This window comes from Cervus canadensis, chromosome 7 (genome assembly GCF_019320065.1).
Source record: "Cervus canadensis isolate Bull #8, Minnesota chromosome 7, ASM1932006v1, whole genome shotgun sequence".
In the NCBI taxonomy this organism is placed as follows: Eukaryota; Metazoa; Chordata; class Mammalia; order Artiodactyla; family Cervidae; genus Cervus; species Cervus canadensis.
The window spans coordinates 3,122,387-3,143,788 of NC_057392.1; the positions used below are offsets into that span (position 1 = coordinate 3,122,387).

At 39.4% G+C, this 21,402-nt stretch overlaps 1 protein-coding gene across 1 annotated transcript in view; it reads left to right on the plus strand.

Annotated features, from left to right (window-relative positions):
- Positions 1–21,402, plus strand: part of SLC9A9 (solute carrier family 9 member A9) — a 647,359-nt gene that overhangs the window by 221,853 nt on the left and 404,104 nt on the right. Inside the window, exon 6 of the mRNA XM_043474178.1 lies at positions 9,480–9,585. Coding sequence (XP_043330113.1) covers positions 9,480–9,585 — 106 coding nt within the window. The remainder of the gene's footprint in view (positions 1–9,479; positions 9,586–21,402) is intronic.

A 21,402-nucleotide genomic window follows, 5' to 3' on the forward strand; every position in this document is an offset into this window, starting at 1 on the left:
TAGGTTCATTCCGTTTGTTGACTGAATCCATTTCCTTGTAGTTATAGGACTGAGATTCCTGCTTTCTTATCTTGGCTTAAAGAGGTCTCCCTCTGACCCTTGCCAGTGAGCGCCCCTGCAGCTCAGAGTTAATAATGGCATGCGGACGACTTCTCACACTTGGAATCTTCATGACTGCTGCCCCCACGCCTTTTTTAGTCTCTCTTCTGCCTTCTCTTCAGCTGCATCTCTGACTCCAGGGAAAGAAATGTCTCTGCTTTTAAGAGCTTGAGTAATTAGGTTGCACCCACCCAAATAATCCAACATAATTTGCCCATTTTAAGCAAACTTTAATTACATCTGCAAAGTCCCTTTTGCCATGTTAAGCTATACATGCACAGCCTCTGGGGATTAGTGCATGGACGCCTTTTCAGGGGAGATGAGAGAGGGGTTGTTGTTCAGTCTCTCAGTCATGTCTGACTCTTTGCGACCTCATGGACTGCAGCATACCAGGCTTCCCTGTCCATCATCTCCTGGAGCTTGCTCAAACTCATGTCCATCGAGTCAGTGATGCCATCAAACCATCTCGTCCTCTGTCATCCCCTTCTCCTCCTTCCTTCAATCTTTGCCAGCATCAGGGTCTTTTCTAATGAGTCAGCTCTTCGCATCAGGTGGCCAAAGTATTAGAGCTTCAACTTCAGCATGAGTCCTTCTAGTGAATATTCAGAATTGATTTCCTTTAGGATTGATTGGTTTGATCTCTTTGCAGTCCAAGGGACTCTAAAAAGTCTTCTCCAAAAACGCAGTTCAAAAGCATCAATTCTCCTTTATGGTCCAACTCTTCCATCCATACATGACTACAGGAAAAACCATAGCTTTGACTATATGGACCTTTGTTGACAAAGTAATGTCTCTGCAGGGGTGGGAGGGGGCATTATTCAGCCTACCTCACAGAGTGATGGCAGGAATGATTGGACTCATGATATGATCCCTCTCCTCCTATCTTCCCCACCCTGCTGTGTCACACAGACCCAGTGTAGCCTCTTAATATTACTCTTGTTCACCCTTAGCAGCTTTTCTAATCTACTTAGAAAACAGAAATAGGCACCCTCTACTTTGAAATCTTTCTGTAATGTCTCTTGGGGTCTTTATCCACAGATTGGGCAATGATGGAATACCTGCTTGTTTCATGTCTTTTTGTAGCAAGAGAAAAATTTAGTTGTGAAACCCACTTATATAAATGTGTATCATGATCATGACTCACATTATCATATTTTTCCTACAATTTTTGTTATGTGTAATGGGTCACAGTGATATTTTTACCTCCTATTGTTAACCCATTCAGGCTTTGTCTGCTTTATGGCTCCACTGAGCTTTTTTCTGAATTTATTTCATGATTTGTAGGCAAACCCTTGCTTACCCTGTTCATTTTTAAAATGGCAAAATGCTTAAGTCATAATCCTGATTGGAGAATGCTTGTACGACAGGGTAAGTCATCTTCACTCAGATATTGAACAGACTGCAAAGATTCCCCATTAAACTGCACCATGGCTCATTAAACCCCATTGGTGAGAAAATTGGGTCTTTGTTAAATGTTTATGTTCTGTGCTAATGTTAAATTTAGAATATTTCTCTTGTAGGTACCTTTGGGAAAAATTCTAAAGCACCAGCTAAAGTGCCAAAAGATATTAGCCCATAGTTCCCAAAGAGAGGATCTGGAAAATATCTACCCACCCCTGTGTTTGTTCTCAGGTTTCTATCTTGCTAATCTTTATATTTCTTATTTGTTTTTATTTTCTTAATATCAAACCTTGTGATATTATGATTACTTTTTTATGTTCTCAGTAACTGATAAGGACTGTACTTCAGGTTTTAAAGCAAAAGAGGGAGTCGATTATCTGGAATTATGTTCGACCGTGTTTGAAATCAAGGAAAGGACATGTGATTGTCAGTGTTTTTATTATGCATCCGTATGTTGAAGAAATAATCTCTGTCCACAAAGCACTTACATTCCAAAAAAGGACTTAAACAAATGCAAATACTTATGACAGAAATGTGATTCCAGAATGTGCTGTTTTAATTAATCTGAAAAGAATAATTTCCCCTCACATAATATTTATTAGAAATCCTCTACATATATTCCAAAAGAATTAGTTGGTTCTTGTGTGGCAAAAGTTGTTTAGAGCTAGGGAGCCTTTCTCAACAGGAATCCAACAAGAGAATTAAATTCCACTGAAAATGATTTCAGGAACTATTTTCTCATTTCTCCCAGAGACCATGCTTCATAAGTATCATTCTGGCTGCACAGGATGTAACTTGATTCATTATATACAACAAATGTCTTTGGACAATGGTTCTCAAGCTTTTTGGTGTCACAACCCTTTTAAAATTCTTCAGAATTAGGAAAGACCTCAAGGAGTCTTTGTTTGTGGGTGTTATATCTGTCAACATTTACCAGGTTAGAATTTAAATTTTTTAACATAATTTCACTGATCTCTTTAAAATAATAATCATGAACAATTTACATGCTAAATGACATTTTTTATAAAAACTAAATTTATTTCCAAGACAAAAAATTTACTGGGGAGGGTGACACATCTTTGCAAGTCCCCTTAATGTGTGGTGTGACAGAAGACAGCTGGATTCTCACATTGGTTTCTGAATTCAGCTGCACTAACACACATCACAAAACCTCTAAGTTCCACTCTACACAGATGAAATAACAAGAATGAAAAATGCAAGTAACACTGTCATAGTATTATGAGATAGTTTTGACCTTGGGAATCTTCCTGAATAAGTCTCAAGAACTCCCAGGTGTCCCTGGACCATACTTTGAAACTATTGCCCTGGGGCATTGGGGCTTGTTTCTCCCAAGTATCTCTAGGGGAAAGGGCTGTAATGATGTGCTAACATGTGGTATTTTCTCCACCACCAACTCAGTACCAACATAATATATCATATTGATGGCCAAAATAAAATTGAAATGTTTTAGGGCTAAATCATTCATGATGGTCTGTGTAACTTCTAATTTACAACATTGTTGTTTAGTTGCTAAGACGTGTCCAACTCTTTTGCGACACCATGGGCCTGTAGCCCACCAGGCTCCTTTGTCCATGGGATTTCCCAGACAAGAATACTGGATTTGGCTGCTATTTCCTTCTCCAAGGGACCTTCCCGACCCAGCAATTGAACCCTTGCTCCTGCACTTCAGGCAGATTCTTTTACCGCAGAGCCAAATGACTTAAATGAAATAACATCTAGTGGTTAACTTTCTAGATCAGGCAGTGTTTCTCTGACCTATTTCAGAAGGGATAGGATTTCTCGTTGTATGTCTAGGATATGACTGGCAAAGCTTGATTGGCAAAACCAGTACACTGATTCTGCTGCCAGGTCTTCACTGAGAAGATTGAGGCTCAAGCTAATTTCAGTATTCCAGCCTACTAGAATACCTCAGCTATTTTGGAGCCTCTCCTTGTAATCTCACTGTGTACAATATTTCAGAAAAGTGGGAAGAGTTACAGGAGAATTTCTTGTATACAAATTTTAGGAGGGGAAAAAAATCCTGCATTTTCCCGGTAATCATTTTCGGAAATAGAAATTGCTGCCTTGTTTATGAGACTACCAGGGTCGGTTCTCCACCTGTCAGCCTGACAAGGTTCCACTGCACAAGCCAGAGATCATTTTGATTCTCCATGTGTCAGGGACAAGCGTCATACATACTGATTTGCACAGAAAACCACATAGAGCACTCTCCAGGGAGAGCCAGCATTTTGACAAGGCTGAGACTTAGACAAGACTTAGAGCAACAGGGGTAGGAACTGTTGTGTGATGCTGTCCACAGACCCAGGCAGAGATTGTGCAGGTTGCTGAGAGTTCCTGTATTAAAATAGCATTTGAAATTTAAATTCCTTGTAAAACACCAAGAAAATATGGGTCAGAGAGCTGTTAATGGAGATCTAGTGAAAGGACTGTCAACAAATCATCCTGAAGACTTAGAAGTGACTGAAAGAGCATTAGGAAAGAGGTTAGTTCAAAAGATAGTAACAAAAAAAAGTAAGACATTATTTCAGTCAATACATTGAGGTACCAAATGGGGTAAGGTAGTCATTATCTGAATTTTTATCTCTAGTTATGGTTATTGCATTTGAGATAAGAAAATATGAGTTCTGATGCTGTAATAGGGTTCTCTTCTTTTTCCTTTGTCTTCAACTTTTCTTTCTGCTTATTCTGTTCAATCTGTATTAAATTAGAAATTGAAGAGAAAGCCTCCATTGGCTTTCTACTCCATAGGCTTCCCTTCATCACCGGCTTCTCAGAAGTGCCATCCACACCACTGCTTCATTCATTCTGCCAAGACCCTTCACTTTTTGACTACTGAAACTATAACATATTCTCAGAAAATAGTTGAATCATTATATCATTCATTGAACCACTGTTATCTCAGTGATTCAACTGCATGTCTCAACCATCCACTGCTCTTACATGGGAATAGGGGTGTGTGTGTGTGTGTGTGTGTGTGTGTGTGTATGTGTGTGTGTGTATTTGAGCATAAGGTTATATATGTTTGCATTCCTTACTACCAAATCAGGAGACAAAACAGATTTTTCTCTAGCTAAAAAGTCAAGTATGGGGAAGGAACCCCAAACCCCAAGCTGAGCGTTGAAACTCATCACTAAGTGATGAGAACTACAGTATGACAAAACCAAGCATGACACATTTCCCTGGTAAAATCAGAGGTTAAAGAAATCAGATTGTGTCTTCTTCTCTTCCTCTCCACATGGTGTCTGGAATGTTCTCCTCAGACTATGCCAAGCAGTCTGATCAAACTACACCTGGCTCTTCAACCCAGCCTCGGACCTGGGTTGTCCTTACAAACCCAACAAGGTTCGAGCAGAGCCGGTGTGAGCATGTCCACAGCTGTTCCAAGAGCTTCTCTCTTGGGAAGAAGTGCCGTGAGAGTCTTGGACATTGTGTGTGAGACTGACACCCGCCTGCAAGCTAATTATATGCATTTTTCAAAGCTCTCAGCTCAGCAATGAGAGTGGGTGGCTAATTTCCTGATTCACCTATTCAACTCATTTGTGGTCCCAGCAAATATTCCCTCTTGTAGGACACACTGCCTTGTTTTATTTCAAAGCTGTTCCATTTCTTCACAGGGTAGATAGGAATGCCCCCAAGTAATAGCTTTTTCTTTGTGGGGGACAGCATTTATGCAGTGGAGTTCAGTTCTCTGTGCAAAAGGAATTGTGGGAATGTCAGAACAGTTTTGAACAAAACTGGATATTCAATTAAAAGCCTGTCCCTCCAAAGGCCCAAAGCTCTCACTGTAGATTCAGAGTCCATCCTAGCATAGGGCAGACTGCATAAGTGGGGAGCTGGGGAAAGAAACCCAAGGATTTACCTCCCTATTTGTGAGCCAAGGCAACTCATGTGCCTGGGAATGCAGACAAGCTGCAAGTCATCTTCAAAGCTTAGAAATACAAATAAGCAACTACAAAGACTAAAGTCCATATTAGTAGAGCTTCCATGAGAGAATTTTCTCACTTAAGAATAACTCTCTACCAACAGTGTAAGAAGTTTTCCTTTTCTCTACACCCTCTCCAGCACTTACTGTTTGTAGATTTTTTGATGATGGCCATTCTGACCAGCGTGAGGTGATACCTCATTGTAGTTTTGATTGGCATTTCTCTAATAATTAGTTACGTTGAGCATCTTTTCATGTACCTGTTGGCCACCTGTATGTCTTTTCTGGAGAAATATTTATTTAGGTCTTTTGCTCATTCTTTTTATTGGGTTGTTGGGTTTTTTTGATATTGAGCTCCATGTGCTGTTTGTGTATTTTGGAGATTAATTGATACAGCCACTGTGGAGATCAGTACAAAGGTTCCTTAAAAAACTAAACAGGTAACAACAACAAAAAAAAAACTAAACACAGAATTACCATATGACCCAGCAATCATACTACTGGGCATATACCCTGAGAACCATAACTCAAAATACACACATACTCCAATGTTCATTGCAGCATTATTTACAATAGTTAGGACATGGAAGCAACTTAGATGCCCATTGACAGATGAATGGATAAAGAAGATGTGGTAACTATATACAATGGAATATTACTCAGCTATAAAAAGGAATGAAACTGATTCAATTGTAATGTGTGGATGAACCTAGAGCCTGTGATACAGAGTGAAATCAGTTAGAAAGAGAAAAACAAATTTCATGTATTAACACATATATATGGAATCTAGAAAAATGGTACTGATGAATCTATTTGCAGGTCAGAAATAGAGATGCAGCTACAGAGAACAGACTTGTGGACACAACAGGGGAAGAGAGGGTGGGACGAATTATGATAGTAGCATTGACATATATATACTGCCGTGTATAAAATGGACAGTTACTGGGAAGCTGCTCTATAGCACAGGGAACTCAGATAAGTGCTCTGTGATGACTTGAGGGGTGGGATGGGGGTGGGGGGGGAGGGAAGCTCAAGAGGGAGGGGATATATGTATGCATATGGCTGATTCACATTGCTGTTCAGCAGAAATTAACCCAACATTATAAAGCAATTATATTCCAATAAAAATTATAATTTTACCTTTATTCCACACAAAATTCTAGTAAAAGGAAAATGTTGGTAATTCAAATTCCCAATTGTGGACCTCCCTGGTGGTCCAGTGATTATGACCCTTTACTTCCAAGGCAGGGGGCACAGTTCAATCATTTGTCAGGAAACTAAGATTCCACATGCCTATGGTGCACCAAAAAACAGACAAATAAAACTCCCAACTGAAGCCTTTTTGTTTTGATTCGATTCAGGATCTTGACTCTATCCTAGCAGGAGAAAGAGGTTACTTAGCAGAGAAAATCGTCAGCCCCCTCCCACCACCATCTGCAAAGGCTCAGAGGTGGTACAAATGTGAACAGCTATACACTAGGAGAGGGTACATCTCTGCCATTCTATCATGATTAAGGATCTATTCATCTAGAATAATGAAATCGACTCTATGCCTAGTAAAACGGAATCTGGCTAATCGTCATGCTGATTCATGGCATTCTGTATTTGTTGTCTCTTTACCCCAAAGCTAGTTGTTGGGTTCAATACTCCTTTCCCTAGGATAATCTTTAGTAAATAAAAATCTATTCCTGATGGATATGGTTTTCAGCCACTTGCTGGTGCTTAGGATCAGGTTTTGCAAATACCCCACATGTATATTTCATGTTTCTTTTTCTGCATGTATCCCTTATCTGTGAGTATCTCCCAAGGATCTCTCATGAACTCTCTCTCTTTCTATATACTTCACCCAGGCAATCTCAGCCACTCCTGTGGCTTATGTTCTACCTACGTTATTACCCTTAAATTCTTTCTTCTGCTTTAACTCTGTATAGTTACAACCTTAATTTTTTTATTTTTTGCGGTGCTGGGTCTTCATTGCTATGCAGGTTACTCTCTCTCTAGTTGTGGTGCGAAGGCTTCTCACCTTCGTGACTTCTCTTGTGGAACACAGGCTCTAAGGAACTTGGGCTTTAGGAGCTGTGACTCCCAGACTCTAGAGGGCAAGCTCAGTGACTTTGGTGCCCGGGCAAAGTTGCTTCGGGGCGTGTGGGAATTTCCCAGACCAGGGATGAAACCCATGTCCCTTCCATTGGCAGGTGGATTCTTTACCACTGAGCCACCAGGGAAGCCTCTAGTGATAACCTTTTACTTCTAGCTTTCTTATTGAAATTTCCATTTGAAATTCCACCTGCCTATTTAAGTCAACATATCAAAAACCAAACTTGCAAAATTCCCCTGTCTACAAATTTCTCTTATGCAGCCCATTTACCGCCTGCCCAGGGTTGAAACCCAAATCTTGCCCTCTCTCAAGCACCGAGACCTACCAGTTCTTCATCCCAAATACATTGTGGGTATTATCGCCTCTGCCCTATCCTCCCTGACATTATCTTTTCACTCACTAAAGCTAACCATGGTCTAGCAACATGCTAGGGGTTAGTGACCCAGAGGGAAGGTGAGAACAAATGAGTAAGGAAAATACAAAGCACTGTGGTCACTGACCTCTAAGAACCCAGGATGGTGGATGTTCAAGAAAGAGCAGGATGTACGAGAGTTGAGGAGCCTGAATCTAGGACTCTTCCAGTCTTGGTACAACTCATCTCTTGCCAGAACGTTCGGGAAAGCTTCCAGCCGCATGTCCATTCTGTCCTCTACCCTGCTGCCTAAACTTGATTTCCAAGGTTTAAATCAAATTGTGCCACTCTGTCACTAAAACCCTCCCATTATGGCAGGACAAGTGCCAAACTTATTGACCCTACTTACAAAACAGTCCAACTGAGCTTTTTTTTCCTCCCCAGCACTCTCTTAAACAACACAGCTATTAGCCTCACAGTGCATGAAATAGTAAAGGAAAGAACAGAAATGAAAATGCCCATTCTGCCTTAAAAATTTACCATCAGTATCATTTTCAACCACCCTCTCTTTCCCTTTGGCAATCAACTCAGTGGATCATTGTCCTAATGATATGTTCACACTGCATGACTGTTTCAAACATCGAGACACTGAATAGTTTTGATGAACACAGTTAATCAGTGTGTGATTACTCACTGCTCAGGTATATGCCCAGAAGCTCTGTACACCTACGGTATATAGGAGCCATGAAGCAGACTGCCGAAAATGAATCCTTAGGCCCTGCTCTTAGGAACATTGGGTCCATCTGTATAGATGAGTGTGATCTTGAGAGAATGAGAGCCAGGTGCCAACCACCTCTCCCTTCACAGGAATAAGCTGCTGCAACAACTCTTCATTCATTCACTCACTCAGTCATTCACACATCAAACACTTCTTGAGCATGTGCCAAGAGCTCACAGTCTTTTCTATGATATGTTCTGTGATCCCAAATTCTGGGATCAAAAAGGAGTGACCCAGGTCTTTACTGAGGGATCAGAGGGCTGGGGGAAACTTGAGAGGCTTTTAAAGATTGAATAAAGGTTTGGGGGTTTTTGTACCAAAAAGTGTGTGTGTGTGTGTGTGTGTGTGTGTGTGTCTCGGTTTATGTATTTAAGCAAAGAGGAGAATGGTAGCATCTGGATGAGAAACAGATAGCTGCCCTGCTAAAGTGAACCCAAATGCCAAGGTAATTAGAAAATGATACACTGTGTTCAGGAAATTCTGACAAGTTCAGCCTGGCTAGAGGGAGGCAACAGAGGGCAGGTAGGGAGTTCAGACAGAGACGCTGGAAGGCAAACAGTACACAGATTATACAAGACTTGTACCAAGGAGCTCAAGCTTTCTCTGTAAGCAGTGTGGAGCCCAGAGAAATCTTTTAAGCAGGGCAGTGACTGATGAGGTTGATTTTGGTTAAAGGTTCAGTATGTATCTATCGATGGATTTGAGAAGATGAACATTTAATGAGTGCTTTATACAGGTGACCACAGCCAAGGACAAGTCTATGGCCACATCCCAGCTAACTCTGCATATTTGTGTGTGTCTCCCCTAGTGACGGTGTTGGCCATTTTCCATGAACTGCATGTCGACCCTGACCTGTACACACTCTTGTTTGGGGAGAGTGTGTTGAACGATGCAGTCGCCATAGTCCTTACATAGTAAGTACCAGAACTTGGCCTGTGATTCTTTGACCAAGTGAAAGATGCTTCAAATATGGTGATAATTCCTAGGGGCTTTAATAGTATCTTTTCTCTTATATCATAGAGATAAAGGCAATTTCTAGCTTTTAAGGAATAATTACCACTGAAGAGTTCCAATAATGTGTACATTTCATTGTGCACTTAATTTCTAACACTATTAATAAGTTTCATGTTTCCAGTCTATGATAAAATACTACTCAGAGGGTAACACTTTTGTTTCTTGGTGTATATATTTAGCTGATTCACTTAGGGTTCCTAAAAGGCACATAAATAAGCTTTCTTCATTTTAAATCAGTATCATTTAATTTTTTCAAGTCATTTTCCAGATAATAGACTAATAGAAACCATTGTATTTACAGGAATTTTGGCAAATCAGAGATAGAAGTTGAGAGTCATAATTCTCTATTTATCAATGCAAATGTCACGCATTATAGAAATACACACATTCTAAAATCATCCATGTGATAAGTAAAACTGATGAAGCTTCTGCTAAGAGGTAATATAATTTCTCTTTCATACTGGAGGAATTTTCATTTCAGGATGAGAATTAGCACTCTCTTCTCACCTCTCCTTCAGGCACTCACCATTTATATTTAATAAATGCCATTTTGGTGGCTTTCACTATGTCAGAGGTCTCTTCTTGGTTTTAGATTAAGACTAACATTTTGGGCAACTGTCAAATACCCTAAAGGAAAGTAGCCATCTAATAATTAAATGTGACAACAAGATTCAATTCAGGGTGCTAATTACTTTGAGTGCATTTGAAAATGTATTGCAAACTAACAAAGGATTTTTAAAAGTCAGATCTCACAGAGCAGTGTAGGAAACAACAGAGAGGCACTCCTCTTTTTTTCTGCCAGCTGACATTTCTCAAGGCTGCCACCCCAAAGTTCAGCAACTTTCAAGAAAGAGTCAAAAAAACACCTTATATTTCACCTGATTACCAAGAAGTGCCTTTCCTGCTTTTAAGGAAAATATCAGTGAGTCTAAATTAAGAGCTACTCAGCCATTAAAAAGAATTCATTTGAATCAGTTCTAATGAGATGGATGAAACTGGAGCCCATTATACAGAGTGAAGTAAGCCAGAAAGATAAAGAACATTACAGCATACTAACACATATATATGGAATTTAGAAAGATGGTAATGTAACCCTATATGCAAAACAGAAAAAGAGACACAGATGTACAGAACAGACTTTTGGACTCTGTGGGAGAAGGTGAGGGTGGGATGTTTCGAGAGAACAGCATCGAAACATGTATATTATCAAGGGTGAAACAGATCACCAGCCCAGGTTGGATGCATGAGACAAGTGCTCGGGCCTGGTGCACTGGGAAGACCCAGAGGAATCGGGTGGAGAGGGAGGTGGGAGGGGGGATCGGGATGGGGAATACATGTAACTCCATGGCTGATTCATGCCAATATATGGCAAAAACCACTACAATATTGTAAAGTAATTAGTCTCCAACTAATAAAAATAAATGGAAAAAAAAAAAAGGCAAAAAAAAAAAGAGCAAAAGTCGTGGCACATTCACAAATGCCAAAGGATGCTTTTAAAGAAACACCAAAAAAAACACCACACACACCAAGAACAGTTCATTAAAACATCAGGAATCTCTGTCTAAGAAATACTAGTATTAAGGGAACATTTGGAGTAAAATTTGTTTTAAAATCTGTTGAGTCTCTCATCTTCACTTCCCGAACTGCCAAGTTGTAAAAGGCCAAGCAAAGTGAAATCACTAAAGCGCAAATGAGCTTGGGACAGAATCGTGCAGCTACAACCAAGGAAAGGTTTGGCCTTTCTGCTTTCAGCACTACCATTCACAGTAGTTTTCCATTAAAAATGCAGACTCCAAGGATGAATGTTGATGCTGCTGAGCACAAGCCTGGGGGACATTCGGAACAATCCATTTAATATCGCCTCGGGTCAATAGGTGGCTATTAACTGGCAGTGCATTTTCTACTTCCCTACCCATGCATTGAATGTCATAATAAAATGTGTTTCTCACCATAGCAGGATCCCTTCCTTTCTAGGCACCAGACACTTGCCATTCTAACCAAAATCTTGTGCTTCCCAGCTTTGACATTTCAGGTATTGTACAGAGTGATCCCAATAAGTTTTAACTTTAAAATAAAGGTAATTCTCAATTAGGAGTTCTTGACATGGACACTGCCATGCATTGAAATCTGCAGGCTATTCTACCCAGTGCATGCGGATTCCATCAGCCTCTCCCTGGAGTTCTGCTGAGCATTAATGCACAGCTGTCCCTCTGTATCCACAAGGGACTGGTTCCAGGCCACCTGTGGATACCGAAATCCACGGGTGCTCAAGTCCCTTATATGAAATGGCATAGTACAACCAACCCTCTCTACCCACCAGCTCCCTGTCTGCAGAGTCAGCTAACGAACCTCAGATTGTTCAATGAGGAACCTGCGAATTCATCGGGCCACTTGTACTTAGGTTATGCTGAGTCTGGACTCTGTCCACCTCTGCTATTAATTACTTCTCTCGCCTTGCACAACTCTCCGTGTGTTTTACTCTTCACTTTTCTCACATGCTTCTTAAACTTAGTTTACAGCCCATATGACACTCTCATTTTATACATTTACTTACCCACACATTCCCTCTCCTTTTAATGCTGCACCCCCACCCTCTCTCTTCCAACTATCTTCTATTTACCTTGCAAGAGCCCTATTAAAAAGTTTTCCATAACCTTCAGACCGGAAGTTCAAACATTTGTCTCTCCATGTTTCTCTTCCTTCACTCTAAACTTCACATAGTGCCCAAACAAGTCTCTGACTTGTAACCTACGCTTTTCTTTTCCTGCACAAAGCTCTCTCTTCACAGCTCCTGTTTTTGGCTCATCAAGTTTTTTACCACATACCTCAGACTCCTCCTCTGGGAACCACTAGCCCACATGCTAAGACCCTACTCTTCCTTTCTATGTGCCTCTAATTCTCTGCCAGCTCAGCAGTGCACTCTTGGGTTTACATGTATATTTTCTTCTCTAGATAGTAATGTCTGAAGATGGAGTCTTTGCACTTGAAACATACATCAAAAGAGAAAATGAAAATCTCTTTTGTATTTTCCCTTTCTCAGTTCCATCTTTGTGTGGTTTTGAAGTTTAAGAATAGAGTTTTTTAGTGTATCATGCAAAAGAAAAGACACATTTTTTATATGAAATCAAGTACAGTAAAGGACCTAAATCATCAACCACTATGGCCTTTGCAGTGACTCTGGAGCCTCTTTGGAATGGTCATACACTTTCATTTACCTTCTCATCTTCCACCTGCAAATCTCCTTGTTTAAGTACCATCCTGTTAATATTTAAAAAAAAGTTTTATTGTTAGTTTTGTGACAATACTCTGTTCTAGCATTTCTCATTCAAATACAGAGTAATTTAGCCATATTTTAATTTAAATTGGGCTTCCCTGGTGACTCAGTGGTAAAGAATCCACCGGCAATGCAGGAGACACAGGAGATGGGTTCAATCCCTGGACAAGGAAATGGCAACCCCTTCCAGTATTCTTTTCTGAAAAATCCAATGGACAGAAGAGCCTGGTGGGCTACATAGGGTCGCAAAGAGTTAGACACAACTGAGCATTCATGCACACCATAACACCACAGTTTAAATTAGCTTTTCTGTGCTAATCTAAGTAACCAGTTAGAATACTTTTTCTTAGGCTAAATGTGCTCTGAATTTCAAACAACTACTGTAATATATGATTGAATTTGATGACCACAACTCCTGAACACAGCCATGCATGGTGGGTGATCCAGAGTTACCTTAAGATAAAAGTAACTATTTAACAAAAAGTTTTGGAATTAGCTTTCCTCTGATCCATACAATTGTTCCAAGTATATAGGGAATATCATGCCCAAACATGTATGCGTAATGGCTCATGAATGAATTCCACATGATGGATTTGCATTCCTAAGAATGCGTAATAGACTATGAAGGAAGGCAAAAGATATGATGAAGACATCTTAAAAGGTCTGTGTTTTTGAATCCTGAACAAAGAGGCAACATGGTAGGGTAGAAAGAGCCTTAGATTTAAGTCAAAAGGCTGGTGTCAGGATTGTCACGAATTAACTGTGCAGTTATTACAGTTGACATGGAATCAACCCAAACTGCAGTAAACACAAGGGGAATCTGTGTGAGCTGAGGTAACTGAACAGCAGGAGTAGACATGGCTCAGGAAAGGGCCCAGTGAAACAAACACAACTCTCTCCTCACTCAGCTTCTTCAGGGTTATCTCACACACCTGGCCACAAGATGGCTGCCAGCGTCCCCCAGGGCTGTATCTTTAGTCAGGAGAGTAGGGCCAGAATCTTTGTCCCATTATTCCCAGAAATAATCTTGGTACATCTTATAGATTCTGATGCCATTCCAGACTCACTTGAGGCCAGGGAGATGTGCTGAATTTACTGTCTCGGGTCTGTCACATTGTTCATGAACTTAAGGCAGTAACTGGTTTTAACTGAAAGCGCATGAACTGAGACTGGGGCAAGGTGGGATTATTGCTCAGAGTAATACTGCCACAAAAAAGTAAGAGTGGGGACTTCCCTGGTTTTCCAGTGGTTAAGAATTGACATTGCAATGCAGAAGACATGGGTTCTATCCCTAGTCGAAGAACTGAGATCCTTCATGCCGAAGGATAACTGAGCTCACACTGCTACAGCTAGGGAGTCTGTGCACTACAACAAAGATACCATGCAGCCAAAAAAAAATTTTTTTTAATTAAATTAAATTTAAAAAGACAAGTGGATGTATGTTGCTGTGTGTGGCAACTAAGACCCCATGCAGCCAAAATTGGAGGTGGGAGGGGGGATCGGGATGGGGAATACGTGTAAATCTATGGCTGATTCATATCAATGTATGACAAAACCCACTGAAATGTTGTGAAGTAATTAGCCTCCAACTAATAAAAAAAAAAAGAAAAAAAAAGTATAATTAAAAAAGAAGTGTGGAGGCTGGTCAGAAACAAAATAAAACCAAAAAAAACATGATGGTGACTTTTTATGACCATAAACTCTTCACACTTGTTTCCTTACATTACAAAATTATTCTGGGCAATAAATAAAGCAATATAGTTGGAAAGGCTCTATAATCTATATAATCTACATAATCTGTGTTTATAAGTATATATATATATATATATATATACTATATATATAATAAGTATATATATACTTATTATAATTTATATAGTCACTTATATCAATATCTTTCATTCTACTTATACATCTCTCTGGTTTCAGTGAAATGACTAAAGAAAGACCTGCTTCTAGTGAAGCATTCCTTCATAAATATGACATTTTATGAACCAAGGAACAGAGAGAATAACCATTTTTACATGTGATTTCCCCCATTAGGAATGAATGACTTAGTTAAAGCGCACAGTCTAAAGTTGATAAATCAAGAACTAGAAGTTGAAGTATATTATTTAACATTATATAGGTTCTCACAACCAAAGTTGATATTACCTGTGAAAGCTGATTGGAGGAGGAGAAAGAAAAGCAGGGCTATGTTACCTGAAACGCCATGTCTCTCACAGCAAGAAATTAATTTTTACATATGGAGTTGATAAATCAAGAAATGAAAGTGTATATATGTATATATATATATACACACACACATATTATTTAAAAATCAGAGTGCAATGCAAGGGCCACGGGTTCGATCCCTGGTTGGGGAACTAAGATCCTGCATGCTGTGGAGCAACTAAGACCTGACACAGCCAAATAAATAAATATTGGGCTTCCCAGAGGGCTCAGTGGTAAAGAATCCTGCCAGTGTAGGAACTGCAGGAGACGCGGGTTCCCTGGGTCGGGAAGATCCCCTGGAGAAGGGAATGGAAACCCACTCCAGTATTCTTGCCTGGAGAATCCCATGGACAGAGGAGGTTGGTGGGCTGCAGTCCATGGGATCACAGAGTCAGACGTGCACGCAGAGTCACAGGGCAGCCATCCGAAGAAATAAAGACATAACTGGTTAAAAAGAGATGCTTTCGCTATGTGTGACAATGATAAAAGTGAAAAAGATGGTTTAATCTATTTTGTATCCTTTCATACTATCTGAACGTTTGTATGCATTTGAATTAATATATTTAAACTATTCTTCAGGTGATCAAAATAAAAGAAAAGCCAATTTATTTGATGAGAATAGAGTCAATCAATCCTAGCAGGCAAAAGTCACTACAAACAAAATTAAATGATGAAAGATAGACCAGGGAAAGTAGTTTCAACAGACATATTGATAGTCTTTCAAATATGTATTGATTGTCAATCTTTTTGGTATACCAAGCGTACTAGTTATGTTACCTGAGGTAAATTACTTAACCTCTCTTTGCACCAGATGTGGCCTTTATAAAACAGAGATGGTGATATTAATAGTACTTACCTCATTGGGTAGGATTAAACAAAAAACACCTGGAATAGGACCTGACTTGTAACACTCAGTAAACACTAGATATTAGCTTCTGATATTACTCCTGTTATAAAAGACCAATAAAGAAAAGGTAAATGTGATAGAAAAATGGACAAAAGATGTAAGTAGATAATAAGCAAGAGAAGAAACATAACTGGCCAATATTCTACCAAATAAGATCAGCCTCACTAGTAATGAAACAAATTAAATATCATTTTTTGCCTAGCAAATCTTCAAATTTTCAGAACTCAAGAGAGAACAATCATACTTGGGGTAAATCAGAGTTTGGAGAAATGGGAACCCTCCCACATTACTGAGAAAAAAAGAGAAAAGGAATAGAACTTTTATAAAGGCAGTTTGGCAATATTCATAGTCATTAGAATTTGTGAACGCTTTCACCCATTTATTTCATTTCTAAAATTTGTCTTAAGCAATAAAGAGTATGTGTAAACATTTCTTCATGAGGATGAGTGCATTGCTTTGAACAAAAAGTTGTACTTAAATTACTAGTTGGTTGAGTAAATTATATTAAAATCATGAAATTCTATGCAGACATTTTTTAAATGATAGAAAAGTTATTGATATTAAAAGATATTCACATTATGTTTGTAGGTAAATAGGAAAATGTTACTTTTATATTTTTTTAAATATTTATTTTTATTCATTTATTTGGCTGCACCGGGTTTTAGTTGCCACATACGGGCTCTTGCTTGAGGCATGTGGAATCTAGTTCCCTGACCAGGGATTGAACCCAAGCTCCCTGCATTGGGAGCATGAAGACTCAATAGCTGGACCACCAGGGAAGTCCTGAAAAAATTTTAAATTGTGTATACTATAAGATCTATTAATATATTTTTGGCTAAAAAAACCACAGCCAAATTTATGTGTGTATAATTATAATACATTATAATTTATATACAAAATCAAAGTGTTAGGTGGGATCACAGATGATTTTTATATTCTTCTTTTTTGCTTGGATATAAATATATACAATGATCAGCTCTGGTCCAGTGAATTCCCCACTAACATACTTGATAATTGGCAATCTTCACTTAAATGTAGATTCTGCTGCTGCTGCTAAGTCACTTCAGTCGTGTCCGACTCTGTGTGACCCCATAGACGGCAGCCCACCAGGCTCCCCCGTCCCTGGGATTCTCCAGGCAAGAACATTGGAGTGGGTTGCCATGTCCTTCTCCAATAAATGTAGATTCTAGAGAGCTTTAAATCTGACTTTTTTCTACCCATGAAAGAGAAGAAAGAGGACGATGAATGTTCTCAGTCATTTATCTGCAGAACTGAAGTACTGCCAGCATTGTACTGAAATATCTTCTTGTGAAATAATTGCACAGTGTAGAAACGCTTCCAGATTTTCTTAGAGATAAAATCAGAACCTCATTAAGCAGCTGGCTGTTGGATGATAATAAATACATGCTAGGTTCCTTCATTTTCTGGTGAGCAAATGCTTACAAGGAAATTCAATGTAGATTATTAAAAGAAGGTGGGAAATGGAGCACCGTTTTCTTTTCTTAAATAAGAGTGTTACGCTGCTTAGAGGTTCTTACTAGAAAATGTCATTTAAAGTGTGATACTGGTGAATGCTTGGCACTTAGCATGAGTGACATTTTGAAAGAGCACATTTCTTATAGCGCATGCATCTTAAGAGAAATTTAAAATGGAAATTAATGGGATGGCTGTGAGACTCCAAGTACCATGCAACTAACAGGAACCTTGAGATGTCATCCAGTCTTTAGTAAAAATGTGCTGAGGACCTATAAGCGCCAGAAATTGTGCTGAGCCCTGGGGATGCAGAAGGAGGGCGCAGCCACCTATCCCTGCTCTCAGCTTAACTCCTCAGTGAAACAGGAGAATGATTGCTAACACAGGATTTAATATGTGTAACAAAAACTTGCTCTAAAAATTATCCCAGAAAATAGCTCTGTGGAGATGGGTTCTGAACACACAGTGCTAAGGAAATCTATTCTTCCTCTTGGTACCAGCATCTCTACATAGATTACAAGCTCCTTGAAGGCAAATTGATGGTTCTCCATCACCTATGACATGAAGCTATTTATCTGGAAGTTTCTCAACCTTTCAAATACAGATGGGGACATTTTACTAATTATTAAAATTAAAATTCATTCCAGAGGATGGATGTTTAATATTCTTCATATTGCTTCTTCTAAATATATGAAAAGCTTTATTTGTTATCCTCATTAGCTCTACTTCTCCCATTTGACCCGTAGCTGTAAACAAAGGGGTGATACGAAGATGTCTCCTTTTGATGAGCGTGAACCAAAACTCTTATTCCAGCCATAAAGTACAATATTTCTCATAAATCTGCTTAACTTAAAAACAAATTTCTTATATCTGACATATCTTTCTGAGGATAAGTCACTTCGATATTTGCCTTGGAAACTGATAATCAGCATGAAATGCATTTATTTTGATGCCTGTCTGGATACTGCTGGTATACATAACTGGAAAAAAAAAAAAGAAAGTTATGGTCCTCTTGGCTTAAGGGTCCTTGTCCTGGCTGTCAGTTCCACGCCGGCTTCTTCTTTTGGACACCAGATGGCGGCACCTAGCAGGAATGGCAAGGCGTCCTGGTATCTTTTTTTTTTTTTCTATTTTTTTTTTTTTTTAATTTTTTTATTAGTTGGAGTCTAATTACTTCACAACATTTCAGTGGGTTTTGTCATACATTGATATGAATCAGCCATAGATTTACACTTATTCCCCGTCCCGATCCCCCCTCCCTTTAAGAAGCAACTGGGAGGCAGAGCTGAGCTGACCTCCAGCTTCAGCCAGAAGGCCCAGTGTTTGCTGCCACACCCCTGCCTGCTGCCGCAGCCCTGTTCGTTTGTTCTCGTTCCTGATCCCTGGTTCCTGTTTCCTGGCTGTGACTCTGGAAGCTCCCCACCCTGCCTCTTAATGTCCGTGTTCAGATGACAGGAATTGACCTTGGCTTCATCCTGGGACTCCATCCCTTGTCTCTCAGATTAGATCTGACATTTACTCACTATTTCTCTGAAACTCAGGCTTCCCTGGTGGCTCAGAGGTTAAAGCGTCTGCCTGCAATGCAGGAGACCCGGGTTCGATCCCTGAGTTGGGAAGATCCCCTGGAGAAGGAAATGGCAACCCACTCCAGTATTCTTGCCTGGAGAATCCCATGGAGGGAGGAGCCTGGTGGGCTACAGTCCATGGGGTCGCAAAGAGTTGGACATGACTCAGAGACTTCACTTCACTTCACTTCACTTCTCTGAAACCCAGAACTGGCTTTGCTTCATGTCAAACCATGCACTACAAACTGACCTACCAAGAATAAATAAATAAAAGAAATCCATGTTGATGGTGTCTTATTTCAATCCCACTATACGTTAATTTATTGACACGTAAGTCAGATGTAAGTGACAGAGGTGAAGTGAGTGAAGTTGTGTCCGACTCTCTGCGACCCCATGGACTATAGCCTGCCAGGCTCCTCCATCCATGGGATTTTTCAGGCAAGAATACTGGAGTGGGTTACCATTTCCTTCTCTGGTGACAGAAACCCAATTCAAATTAGCTTAAGCAAAGGAATTCACTGACCTATTTAACAGGAGTTGGGCTGACTCTGGACATACCAGGAATTAGGGGTTCAAATATGATTGTCTTCTTTCTTGGCTCTGATTCCCTCTGAGTGCTAACATCATTCTTTCCTACTGTAGATAGACTGCACAGATATGTATGTATATATCTATGCACAATAAAAATTTATATATATATATATATATATATATACACACACACACACAGACTATCTGCAGGAAAGGGTAACTAATGCTATCTCCAGGTTTACATTGTTCTAGCTCAAAATAACACTTAATTCTCCCGATATTTGCATAACAGCCACAGAGAAGGACTCTGCTTGTATTGGCTCTGCTTGTATCAGAAGATCACCTCTAGACCAATCACATAGCACTCCATGGAAGTTACACATGGTGACTGGCCAGATATGAATGATATCCTCATCCTTGTGGCCGGTGGCATGGAATCTACTATTAGAAGAAAGTGATTGGAAAGACAAGTTTAATCCCAGAATAACAACTACCAGTTTCACAATAATGGAATGTTCAGGACGTAATGAACTGAAATGAAGCAGATAGGCCCCATGCCTTTACAAACTTTAAAAAAAATGCTTTATCTAAAAAGGCAAAAAAAAAAACCTCTTCTAAATGAATTGAAGAAGAGGAAAGGAAATTCCCTAAGTGTAAGAAACAAAAGAGAAATCAGGGCAATAGGGGGAAGCTGCCACTGTCAGTAGCCACATGATCTTGTGTGGGATAGAGACCCAGAGGTTTGGGAGCTGGAGTCCCATTTCCCTGTGGAAATCAGAGCCCTGTTTTATAAGCTCATTCATGATAATATACTTGTGCAAAGCTCTTTGAATAAAGCCTGAAGTCTCAAAGTGCTCTCTCCAACACAGACTCTGTCCATCAGCCTTAAGAAATGGTGAGGACACTTGCCTTTTGGATTTTGCATCAAAATCCCTGATCTGGGAAGTTGTGTACAGAAAATACAAGCCAATGAATTAAGATTAAAAGTTTTTAGGACTATTGAAACAGCTGCCCCTGCCTTATTTTCCTTCCCTTATTTCTAAATATGCTAAACTTCTCTGAGTGATACTATCTCAACTCAGAAACATGGAAATCCCACAGTAAAAACAATGCTTCCTGAAAATAAATTCACAGTAAAAATTTACAAGCCACAGAAGGAAATGACTCCACTATGAAGAAAAGCCAGGAGATAACCAAAAGTAAATCAGAACAAGCATTCTAAGGAACAAAACAAAAAATATAAAATATTGAAATATATTACAAAAAATGAGCATATTAAAGTGACTAAAGAGATAAGTGGAGGAGCAGAAAACAAGTTAGGAAAGAATAATAAAACAAGAAGCAAAAGATTGTTCCAAAATGAAAAATGCATATATTGACATTAAAAACTAAACAGATGAGATAAATGTCCTATTAAATGCAGGTGGTTAATCAAAAGATAAAATTTGTAAATGAACCAGGATACAGAGCAGAGTTCATTTGTGGCACTATTTGAAGAAATAATGGGTGGTAATTCTCCAGAATTGAAGAGAAAAATCAAGACATCACATTATGTCCAGAACTGGATAAATTAAAATTATCTCACATCCAAATAGATTATAGTGAAGTGTGAGATCATCAAAGACAAAGTGGAAGTCTGAGAAGCAACCAGAGAGGAAAGATGAATTGCTGACTATAGAAAACAATTTAGAAGGCAGCAGTTTTCTTATTAGCACTAATAGTTGCCTAAGAACACTAGAATAATATGTACAAA